Source organism: Colossoma macropomum, unplaced genomic scaffold, assembly GCF_904425465.1.
Source record: "Colossoma macropomum unplaced genomic scaffold, Colossoma_macropomum, whole genome shotgun sequence".
In the NCBI taxonomy this organism is placed as follows: Eukaryota; Metazoa; Chordata; class Actinopteri; order Characiformes; family Serrasalmidae; genus Colossoma; species Colossoma macropomum.
In genome coordinates, this window is record NW_023494804.1 from 3,363,964 (window position 1) to 3,376,652 (window position 12,689).

The 12,689-nt window shown below is 42.3% G+C and overlaps 1 protein-coding gene across 2 annotated transcripts in view; it reads left to right on the forward strand.

Moving 5' to 3' along the window:
- The window catches only part of fgf11b (fibroblast growth factor 11b), a 71,311-nt gene that overhangs the window by 20,781 nt on the left and 37,841 nt on the right, over nucleotides 1–12,689 (forward strand). The window contains exon 3 of one of the 2 annotated variants that reach the window (XM_036594881.1): nucleotides 4,378–4,411. The exons of the other annotated variant lie outside the window; for it this stretch is intronic. Within the exon in view, the coding sequence (XP_036450774.1) occupies nucleotides 4,378–4,411 (34 nt within the window). The remainder of the gene's footprint in view (nucleotides 1–4,377; nucleotides 4,412–12,689) is intronic. 2 annotated transcript variants of the gene reach the window in all.

A 12,689-nucleotide genomic window follows, 5' to 3' on the forward strand; every position in this document is an offset into this window, starting at 1 on the left:
AGGAGATTAAATGGCAGTTAAAGAAAATGATTTCATACTCTGCATAAGCATACAAAATAGCAAACATAAAAAAACAGTGCACTTTTTATTAGGGGTGGGAGGTGTACGAAAGGAACTATAGGAGTGCATGTAAAGGTTATTGATAGTAACAAAAATATTTAATAATAATAATAATAATAATAATAATAATAATAATAATGTTTTTAATTTTTTGTGTCTTTTTTGCACATTGTGATGTGTCTTTATATTCTGGACAGTGGAAACTCTAAAACAGTGCACTGCATAGTGAACAGGCCACTGTTGCGGTCATATCCTCGGACAGAGACTCAGATTGCAGAACGGCTTTGGCCAAAACACAACACGTTGAGTCCTGCAAGCAAAAGACAATAAACCAGTCCAACAAACAGTGGAGTATTCGCTTACACTTAAACCACCATTCATATCAGGCCTGCACACTCGGCACTATCAGAGAGGCCTTTAGTGCTTACAGGACAGGATTCCTCTATTTCCATATCCTCTCTCTCTCTCTCTCTCTCTCTCTCTCTCTCTACTGAACCACTTCTATTCTCTTATTTGGTTAAATCACAGCCCACAGTTAAAGAACTGGACTTGCCAGCTGTCTCCAGGGACAGTCATTGAGGCCTTTGAATGACGTGACAAGGACATCTCGACCATGCAGCCCCCCGAGAGGCTTCACTGCAGCTCTGATTCGCCGCCGCAGATTAATATTCACAAACCCAAAGCAGCCGAACTGCCACTTCTGACAGAAATGTGTCACTCCAGATGAAACACTGAGTTTAAATGCCTGAGCGCGGCCAGACGAGCGAAAGTGGACGTTACGGGTTACTTTACACTGAAGCTTTAGTGTCCTGCACTGATAGCAGGGTCATTTCCATTTAGTGCATTTATGGGCAGTGAAACATTGACACACACACACACACACACACACACACATATATATATATATATATATATATATAGAGAGAGAGAGAGAGAGAGAGACAGATAAAGAAATGACAGATGGCAGAGAGACAGAAATGTAGAGACAGAATCAGAAAGTGGGATGAAGCAAACAAATGAGTACATAGAGAGAGAGAGAGAAATGGTAAGTGCAAAGAGAGAGAGAGAGCACACGAACAACTGAATACATACCGAGAGACTGAAAGAGAAAGAGAGAGAGTACATACAGAGGGAGAGACAAAGAGAGAGAATATACAGATTGAAAGAGAGAGTACATACAGAGAGAGCGAGAGAGAGAGAGAATACATAGAGAGAGAGAGGAAAGAGAGAGCACACACATACAGAGTGAGAGAGAGAGTACATACATACAGAGTGAGAGAGAGAGAGAACATACATAAAAAGAGAAAGAGTACATACATAAAGAGATGGAGAGAGACAGAGATGGAGAGAGAGAGGGTAAGAGAGAGAAAGATCGAGAGGGTAAGAGAGAGGGAGAGAGAGAGAGGGTAGGAGAGAGATAGAGAGGGTAAGAGAGAGAGAGAGATAGAGAGGGAAAGAGAGAGAGAGGGAGAGAGAGAGAGAGAGAGTAAGAGAGAGAGAGTAAGAGAGGGTAAGAGAGAGGGTGAGAGAGAGAGGGTAAGAGAGAGAGAGGGTAAGAGAGAGAGATGGAGAGAGAGAGAGATAGAGAGGGTAAGAGAGAGAGAGGGTAAGAGAGAGAGAGAGAGAGAGAGAGAGAGAGGTGGTGGGGAGTCCTTCTAATGAAGGCTGGGTGAGTGAGGGAAGCCCCTGTGTTTGCAGTGTGAATGCAGTGGAAATGCCCTTGGCTGCTCACTGAAGCAGCGGCTGTAATTACGCCGCACTCTCTCTTATCACGATGATCCGAGCCGCAGCCCGTAAAGCAGCAGAGCCTCAGCCGGACCCCAGATTTACACTCAGCACGAGAAACGGCACAGCACCACTGCAGCTTAGCACACTTAACCTCTATTGATCCAGCCGGAGGCCCCCGAACGTCCCCCAGCACAAATAAACACATCTCCTCCTCTCCACTAGGGCAGAGTTTATAAAGAGCCCATATCGTCCATTTTACTTATTTGTTTATTATTTTTCCATGTGGTCTGTTCACATTTCCATGGGTTTGTGTATCAAAATCAGCCAACCTTCCTAATTCATTCTATGTTTAAGGTGCCTCAGTGTAACTACAGCATGATTTAAGATGGCAATTAAGAAGCTGACTTCAGCTTTATGTGTGTATGAGTTTATTACTTAAGAGCTTTGGCAGACACGTTTATTAGCTTTAATAAAATCCCACACACTGGAATGTTCTGATCTCTGTAAATGTGCAGGTTATATGGATCCAGTCCACCAATCTAGCTAACCTTCTACTCGTAGCGTTGTCTGGAGATGCATCTAAAGCGTCCACATATCTTTTCATGTGTTTTGTGCTCATTCTGGTCTATTGTGCTTGGTTTTTATCCTCCTGCAGGGCTGTGTCTGCAGTACTGGTGATGAGACGAGCACCATCAGAGCACAGTCAGAGTTACAGCTCGCCTGCCAACATGGAGACGTGGTCTTCTCAATGACTCAGTCCCATACTACTAACATTAGTTAGCTTAAAGGGGAATTCCATCGATATTGCAAAATTAATTAATCATTTAATGGTTTAGATGTAAACAAAATCATTCAGAGTGGTTCGGTGTGAAATGTGCCTTCTTAGAGAAATTTGCAGAGTTAAAATTGTTCACCATTATAGTACATATGTTCACGTCTACACTACACATATCACCATTTTATCTGCTGTACAAAATGACCAGTGAACATAAATGTGTCTTATAAGTTTTTGTATGTCGCGCTGATGGTAAAATACTGCGAAACTGAAAAAGTTTCTTTGGGTGCTATTTTTTCCCTACAGTGCCCTGCATGAGGGACGGTTTGACTGCAGAGCCGCAGGTTTACACACCCGCAATACACTACAGCAGAAACTGGAATCTAGGCAAGAAACGTTTGTGAGTGAAATAAATCAGTCGTCGTTAGACTCTGTGCAGATATCACTGTTGGCTGTTAGCTTAGAACAGACTGTTTAATGTGGGCCACACAAAAAACAAGAACTACTACCTCGCTGTCCTACCTCATAAACTGGTAAGCGGAGTAGCAAGTAGTTTGTTGTTGAGACCAGCACATTCCATTCACTCTGGGTTGCTTTGCGTCGGCATGTTTAGTCTCTCTCTCTCTCTCTCTCTCTCTTCTCTCTCTCTCTCTCTCTCTCTTTCTCTCCCTTTTGGCTCTCAGTTCAGTTCAGTTCAGTTTAGAATAGCTTTATTAGCATGACTGTGAGGTACAGTATTGCTAAAGCATCACAACAGTAGCAGTGAACATCATGAAAACAGAGTATGATAAAAAGAACCAACATAAATAGCCGTATTAATGATTATAATCACAATAGTACCGTATTATTATTATCACTGTAATTATAATCATACTAATTAATAAACTAATGATATTTGTCATTCTTAACACAAATAAGTTGTGTAATGTTGGGGGTCAGTAGAGTGGGGGTATGGAGGGTAGGGTGAGTAGAGTGGGGGTATGGAGGGTAGGGTGAGTATAGTAGGGGGTATGGAGGGTAGGGTAAGTAGAGTGGGGGTATGGATGGTGGGGTAAGTAGAGTGGGGGTATGGAGGGTGGGGTGAGTAGAGTAGGGGTATGGAGGGTGGGGTGAGTAGAGTAGGGGTATGGAGGGTGGGGTGAGTAGAGTGGGGGTATGGATGGTGGGGTGAGTAGAGTGGGGGTATGGAGGATGGGGTAAGTAGAGTGGGGGTATGGAGGGTATGATGAGTAGAGTGGGGGTATGGATGGTGGGGTGAGTAGAGTGGGGGTATGGAGGGTAGGGTAAGTAGAGTGTGGGTATGGAGGGTAGGATGAGTAGAGTGGGGGTATGGATGGTGGGGTGAGTACAGTGGGGGTATGGATGGTGGGGTGAGTAGAGTGGGGGTGTGGAGGGTGGGGTGAGTAGAGTGGGGGTGTGGAGGGTGGGGTGAGTAGAGTGGGGGTGTGGAGGGTGGGGTGAGTAGAGTGGGGGTGTGGAGGGTGGGGTGAGTAGAGTGGGGGTATGGATGGTGGGGTGAGTAGAGTGGGGGTGTGGAGGGTGGGGTGAGTAGAGTGGGGGTATGGAGGGTAGGGTAAGTAGAGTGGGGGTATGGAGGGTAGGGTGAGTAGAGTGGGGGTATGGATGGTGGGGTGAGTAGAGTGGGGGTGTGGAGGGTGGGGTGTGGAGGGTTGGGTGAGTAGAGTGGGGGTGTGGAGGGTAGGGTGAGTAGAGTGGGGGTGTGGAGGGTGGGGTGAGTAGAGTGGGGGTGTGGAGGGTGGGGTGAGTAGAGTGGGGGTGTGGAGGGTGAGGGTGAGTAGAGTGGGGGTGTGGAGGGTGGGGTGAGTAGAGTGGGGGTGTGGAGGGTGGGTGAGTAGAGTGGGGGTGTGGAGGGTGGGCTGAGTAGAGTGGGGGTATGGATGGTGGGGTGAGTAGAGTGTGGGTATGGAGGGTGGGGTGAGTAGAGTGGGGGTATGGATGGTGGGGTGAGTAGAGTGGGGGTATGGAGGGTAGGGTAAGTAGAGTGGGGGTATGGATGGTGGGGTAAGTAGAGTGGGGGTATGGATGGTGGGGTGAGTAGAGTGGGGGTATGGATGGTGGGGTCAGTAGAGTGGGGGTATGGAGGGTAGGGTAAGTAGAGTGGGGGTATGGAGGGTGGGGTGAGTAGAGTGGGGGTATGGATGGTGGGGTGAGTAGAGTGGGGGTATGGAGGGTGGGGTAAGTAGAGTGGGGGTATGGATGGTGGGGTGAGTAGAGTGGGGGTATGGATGGTGGGGTGAGTAGAGTGGGGGTATGGATGGTGGGGCGAGTAGAGTGGGGGTATGGATGGTGGGTAGGGTAAGTAGAGTGGGGGTATGGATGGTGGGGTGAGTAGAGTGGGGGTATGGATGGTGGGGCGAGTAGAGTGGGGGTGTGGAGGGTGGGGTAAGTAGAGTGTCTCTCTCTCTCTCTCCCCCTTTGGCTCTCTGTCCTCTTCAAACCTCTGCAACTCCTCTGTGTTTTCTGGTTCAAACTGATATGGATTTACGACATTTTGGAGACAGACCTCCTCGAAGTCCTCCACATACTCTGCCATCTTCCAAAATAGGTAATAAAACAGTAAAAAAAAACTGTGAACAAAAGCTGTTCCTGCCGTTAGCCGTGCTGAACGACTGGAGCTACAGGCTAGTAACAACAAAAGCATGTTAGGTTAGGCATTGATCTCAACGGAACTAATCCTATATTAAAACTATTCTAAAAATACGTTTTAGGCCAAAACTTAAAACAAAACTATCACAAAACAGTGTTTCAGGTATCAAACCATGCATTCATAATCCATTTTGTGTAATAACTTAGCGGGATGTAGCTTTTAGAGCCATTAAACGCGTCGGATGTCTGGTTCCTAGTACCATAATGCTGAACAATCCTGACTCTGTAAATTTCTCTGGAAATGCGCATTTCAAACCAAACCGCTCTGAATGATTTCACGTCTAAACCATCGAATGATTAGTAATTTTACAAAAACAGTGGAATTCCCCTTTTAGGAGAACGCAAAAATGTGCATAACAGCAATAACTTTGACTTGGAAGGGGTTAAAAGAAAGAAGCAGGGCCTTCTGTTTGATTGTCGTTTGTAATTTAAGCGGGGGGCGATGTGTAACACGCTGTACGGGCGTCGGTTAGATTTGCGAGTGACAAAAGTGATTTGCATGGCCAGCTTATTGCAGTCTTAATTATCTCCTCAGAAGCGCACTCCCCTGAGTGATGAGACATCAAACAGCATCAGCACGGAGTCAGGCGCCTGGCAAGACAAGCCGGCACTACACTCGTCTAAACGATCCTTTCTTTTAGGATCATTTCACCTCAGCAGTGAACACTATCCACGCCTCGGTGACAACGCCAGTTCTATTTGATTCCACCCTGCAGAGAGAGAGAGAGAGAGAGAGAGAGAGAGAGGGCGAGAGAGGTATATTAAACATGCTGCACGTGCATGGGTTTGCTGTTTAATTGCCTTACTGAGGGTGAGAAAAGAGCGACGGAAACAAAACGAAACAGCAAGAAAATCCCTCCACCAATCAGATTAATTAAAGAGCACTGTTGCGTGAGATTAAATTAGACAGAGCCAGGGGTGAAAAGGAGATTACCACACGGAGGAAAGAGAGAAAAGCAATAAAGGAGTACTTTAAAAAATGGCCAGTTTCTCAGCGAGCACTGCCGTCGTGAGAAAGATTGTACTATGATAGTGAATAGTGAACAATGAGTGCGTATACATGCGCTCAATAATCCAATCATAATCGGATTTCTGCAGTTGTCCAATTATTCAAATGGTCATGTAAACACCATACTCCAATGTAAAAATCTGATTAACAAATCTGGGGCTGGATTTTAGCTCAGTAATCAGATTTCTCAGTGCATGTGAACTCTTACTCTGATTTCTTTCATGCGCGAGATCAGACGGTGGATGTCGTGAGATGCAGCAAAACACTTTAGAAGCGACACTGAAACCAAACATGAAATAAAGGATTTGATTATTCTTCATCTTCTAGATGAAGTTCATATTTTCAGGTAAAGTGGCTCAATGTTTAAAAAAAGCCGCATGAAGTTTGAGTTGTATGTTATGTTTACATCACGTCTTCCTCTGTGAGTTTTTTGGCTGGTTGCAAAGCAGAAATCTGATTACTGCCCGACTCATGAAGACCTAGAGTTTCCCCATTATCTGATTAAACGTGTTGATCAGATTACTGACAAAATCAGATTTTCTGCAGTTATCGGATTATTGAGTGCATGTAAACACACTCAGTGAATAGTGAAGAATGGAAGAATGTTTATTGTATTTCAACTAGAATATGCAGCATGTTTGTTTGCAGAGTTGTCCTGTTCAGGCTCCGCCCACAATACATTCATTCACTGGACAGGCTTCTGAGATTTCACTGAACCTCATTCGCACAAATCAAAATACACACATTTTGTTAAAATACATAAATTATTAAAAATATTGCTTAGAGTTTCCACAAAATGTTTCATGGTAGCCATAAAATGCAACTCTAGCCTGTTTTGGAGGTCCCTCAGTTCAGCCAGGGATTTTACTGGTTTGAACTAATTGAGAAATTTAAAAAATATTTTATTAAATTTTAATCATACTGTAAATTACTCTCTTTTATTTGATTATATTATTAAAAATATCTGATGAGTAAACGTCCATTCTGCTGCTAGGAGGCCTGCAGAAAGAGTCACCAAGGCCACCAGATGCTGCATGATTTTTTAAATTTTTTTTTTGTAATTTTACAAATATTATATTTGTCATGCTCAGTGTATAAAGGTCTTAACACATAAGATTAACTACAAACACAATTTGGAACAGACAGAATCAGACAATTGCATTTTAATTTACAGTGGGACCAATTTTGTAGGGAAAAAACATCAGCTGGAAGTTCTAGATACGTCACTGTGAATGAGAGTCGTAGGCTAAGCAGGTTTGGTTAGTTGTTAGGAATGGGAAACAGTGGCGGCAGTTCTAAGTCAGGAATCTTTACTGGAAGAGTGACTTTAAAACTGATACATACAAACTCAAATATATGATAATGTCTGTGGAAAGCTTTAAATAAAACATATAGAGTCTTGGTTTACACTTATCTAGATCACTGTACCAGTACCGGCACACTTCCATCATAGTGTTCACTTCTGTTTTTTTAATCGTAGTTTTTATGCATCAAATCATCAGTGATGTAATATACTGCTAGAAAGCTTGAAGTTTCAGAATTAGATTCCTGCAAACTGATTTATGATTATGATCAACACATTTGCAACATAAGCACCGAATGAGCAAACACTAGCAAATATGTGATGTCATCACCTTCAAAGCCTCACTGCTCTCCACAGAGACATCATCATCCAAAACATGTGGTCTGAGAACACGGCAAGAGCCAGAGATCAGTTTAGAGATCTGTCAGGAGGATATGAACCTCCATACCAGCCTCAGTAACTCTGTGGCAGTAATTTATACAATCATTCTGACAATTGGTGGAAAGAAACTTGAGAGTGTTTACTTTCAAATGAGACCAAGATCATGACTGTAGCCCAAAGTATGTGGAAACAGCGCTCCTTTTACTTTGGGTATGTTTCCGGCACAAATGGGGCCACTGTTAGCAGGTTAAAAGGCAATTCACCCCCCTTGAAATGATGAGATTCTGACATTTATGCCAGAATTGAGTTAGTCACACATTCTAGGACAACTTCTTAACATTATGTGAGGTGTTTTTTAGGTTGAGTGCATTTTTGGACTCTTTATCTTGAAAACAAACAGGTTCTATCTCCAAAGTCAAACTCTAACTTAGTTCTATAAGGTTCTATCTGTGAGCCAGTCAGCACTTTGAATACACGCAAGAGGACCAATCAGGTTCTGTTTCTTTGTCGTGTCGCTGCTCTGCTCAGTGACTGTGGGAAAAGTTTATAAAACTTTAAGAAACATGAAAACATGTTGCTGAAACTCTGCCTGTCGTCTTACAGCTCTTTAAAAAGTCTTAAATCATATAAATGTTAAGACTTGAAGGTAATTAAATAGTCAACGCTTGAATTGATGAAGCCTTAATTACAATATACATATTAATTTCATTCATTCGGCCATCTTTTCTTTCTTTTCCTTCTCCCAAATGAAGACGTTTTCATCTGTGAAAGACACTTTTCCACATATCAGTTCTGCTATTTGGAACGCAAAATCTTTGAAGCTCTGTATTTCAAAACTGCTCAGAACGGAAACAGAACCTTATCATTCCAAGGGAATTAAGTGCTTTTCTTGAGTTCACAGCCCAAACTGAAGGTGTATCTCTAATAGACACAGTTCAGTACTGCTTTCTAACTCTCCTCACCTACATTGCCAATCACCCAATCACCCAGTTCTCAATGCCACTGAGAGAGCGATGTGCTAATACAGACACCTACTGAGACAGAAATACTACCTGCTTCACTAAAAAAGCCTTTTGTGTTTGTAATTTTATTCAGTAAACCTCACGTTAGCCTGTTAGTGCGAGTCAGTGAGGCGTGTCTGTTTTTCCGGAGGAGAATCCTGCTCAGCACGCCGCCTGTCACTTGATGTATATCCAGAGCGGCGCTGGCCGAGACCCAGAGAATTCTGACGTAATTGCCATCTGTAACGAGACCGAGAGCTCGACGCTGCATACATGTGGCTCCCCCTCAGCCAGATAAACAGCCCACCTGGGACACACCATAGAGTTTCCTTCCTTTCACAAGGTTTCTTCTTCTCTGACACATGCACTGAGTGACTCTCTCTACTCTCTCTCTTTCTGTCTCTCTCTCTCTAGCACTTTGGTTCACTCTCAGATGTGCCCCCTCACCCTTGCTCTCACTATTCAAGTGATATTTTGGCCAAAAATCAAGTTCACCCAATTTCCTTCCCAAATCAGCCAAGACACGTTTGGTGTCTAATTTCACTTCTCTAGTTCTTTACACTATATGGACAAAAGTATGTGGACACCCTTCCTAATTATTGAGTTCAGGTGTTTCAGCCAGTGGAAGCTGTTACAGCCGCAAAGGGGGACCAACTCCATATTAATGCCTATGGATTTAGAATGGGACGTCATAAAAGCTTCCGTAGGTTTAACGTGTAGGTGTCCCAATACTTTTGTCCATACAGTGTAACACATAGTAGAAGCTTATACCCCACCAATTAGCTCTGTGACACTATATGACATACTGTTATCTATAAAATTGGACATGCAGAGTCAGAAACCACATAATCAAGTCCAGTACAGATTTGACATGATTTACAAATGCAGTTAGCGCCATACTGAGTAGACACAAATAAGCTTCTATAGCTTCGTAGCTATATGAGCCTCAGATATCCAGCCCAAAATCAATCATACATCAGTCACCAAAGACATTTTTGTTGATCGATTACATTCAAATTAAGGGGAGAAGAAACAGTATTGTTTTGTTTCTTTTTTTTTACTAAACTATTGTTTTATTTTATACAACACTTTTCCACCTTCATTTGATCCCTTATGATAATGCTTTCCTCTGACATTTGTTATATGATGTTATACTGATGTCACCAGTGACCGAGGCAGTGATGGAGTCTTTATTTGAGAGCGCACTGTCCATCAGTCTGCAGTAGCCCAGTCTAGCGTCCAGGCTTTTACACTGTGTGTTATACTGTGTGCTATTGCCACATCTGCTTGTCCTGCTGTTGTAAAAACTTACAAAGCTGCTTTCGTGCAATTACAAAAAAAAAGGACATCAGGCATTCAGACGTCTGATCAGTCATTGGTGAGATCTGTGATTTCAAATGTGTAAAATAGACTAAAGGAAGAAAACAGAATAAACCACATGTGTGAAGAAGGAAAGCATAAATTCAATTTTTCATTGATTACCACTTCGTTTCCCTCAGTCTCTGTATTCCTCCGTCTCGCTCTCGCTCGTTCACCCCCTCGTTTGATTGGGAATTAAGTATCGATAAATACAAATAATTAGCTCCCCTCGGTGGCGTGTGATCGAGGGTAATGACAGCCATTATTGGCTTTAATTCATGAGGCCTAATAGCTCTTACATCATTACAGGCTGGAGGAGTTGAGAGAGCACACACACACACACACACACACACACACACACATGCACCAGTGTCCATTAAAGAGGGCCACACACACTCATACATGTATCATTATCTTTATGGGGGTTTTCCAGTGACCTACAGCTGTACAGTACCTTCGTTTATTTAATGTCCAGTCAAAGCAGCCTTTAACTGCAGGTTATTCATTTCATTATAAAGCTGTACCAGTGCAATTTCATAAACTGGCCAAAAAAAAATATATTTTTAAAAACTTGCACAGTCCTGCAGGGAATGTTGGTATATTATTGTCTCTGCTGTCGCACCCACTTCATATAGTGTCTCCAATAGCCGTGTGTTTTTACTAGTGTGTGCGTTCACTAGTGTGTGTGGGTGTTTCATTTCATGGACGAGTTAAATGCGGAGGTCAAATTCCTCTGTGTACAAGCACAACTGGTCAATGGTTCTGAGTTCTTTATCTGTCCTTTTAGAAAAAGGTTATAAAGCTCAGAAATGCCCACGAAAATCAAATCCAGACGGGCAGGAATTTCCCCCCTGACCTTTTCTGACTCTCTGTGTATTGGAAGAACTTTTAGAGCCTCATCTTCTCTAATGAAAGGATGATGTTTGTTCCTTCAGCAATACAACACCCCCGCCCCCACACACACCACACACCCCTCCTCACAGACGAGTAATCCGCTTTTCCCTCCATTCATTCCATTGGGTGATGTATGGCGCTACTGGGACAAATGAAAGCTCACATAACTCAATGGATATTAGCTACACAGAGAGAGAGAGAGAGAGAGAGAGAGAGAGAGATACCAGATATTCAAATGACATATTTTCTCAAAAAGTTAACATCCTCGACAGAGAACACACTTAAATAAGAAAAAAGAAAAACAATAAAATATAAACGTTAAACTCAGCAAATAAGCAGTTATTCTACATTAAAATGTGGTCTCTCTGTAGAGGGTGTGTTCACTTATTAACACTTAGAAAACAACAAGCTGACCAGGGGTGCCCAAACTTTTGCATACAACTGTATGTATGTTGTCTGCCCCCATTTTAACTTATCAAATTCTTATTTTCCTTTAAAAACAGCATTTTGAAGTGTTTTAAAGACATTTGGACTCAATTTGAAACCGATCCTCCGTATGTTTACACTGTGTTTTTGCCCCTCAGCCCACCACAAACATTACAGTTTGGCCCCCCCAAGACAAAAAGTTTGCTCACCCCTAAATTTATATGTAATAATAATGTGTTTACCTGAAACCTGCTACATAACATTAACATAACCGCACCATGAACAAATCATGGCAGATGTCAGATGCTTTCATTAATGGTAGTTATGATGACAGATGCTTTAATTTTTGATGTTATAACAGCTTATGGATGCTAAATATTTGTTCATGGCGTCAAACATTGTCACCTGTCATGACAATTATTGGTAATGGTAAACATGAAACATGATTATGTCATGATTGTGTCAACACTGGCAGAGATCAAGTGAAGTGCTACCCATATTATGTATGGAACATTTCATTATTACATATACATACACATGTACGTATCGCTGTTGTCGGAACAAAACCTTGTATCATCAATTTTTTTCATTTTTCAGTTTTTTACGTGATTTGAAAGTGCCTGTTGCTCTTTACATTGTATGTAAATTTAATGATGAATGGACCAAAAGAAACGACCCAAAATGACTTGGAAAAACCTCTGGTTCCATTGACTTACATTACAAGTGATGTGTGTTTTTTCCTTCTCCTGTAAAGTTACCATTTTGGAGGTGTGAGGTTTTCTTCTGACAACAGCGATATACACTCTTAAAAAAGATGGTTCTTCAATGGTTCTTTAGTAGCCGTGTGTCTGAGTGTTTGTTTGTTTTTGTGCACTTTCAGGCAGGGATTGCAGGGGGTTCTGAGGAGGCTGCCCACCCAAGTATTTTAACATTTTTAGTTACAAAATGTAGTTTAATGTTAAAAAACACAACTTTACTTAGTTTGAAACCCAAAATCTTTTGCTGTTCAATGTTTTTGGTCATTTGGCTCCCAAAACAAACTTACCTGCTGTTGTTGTTGATTTTCTAAGTGTAAATAAGTGAACA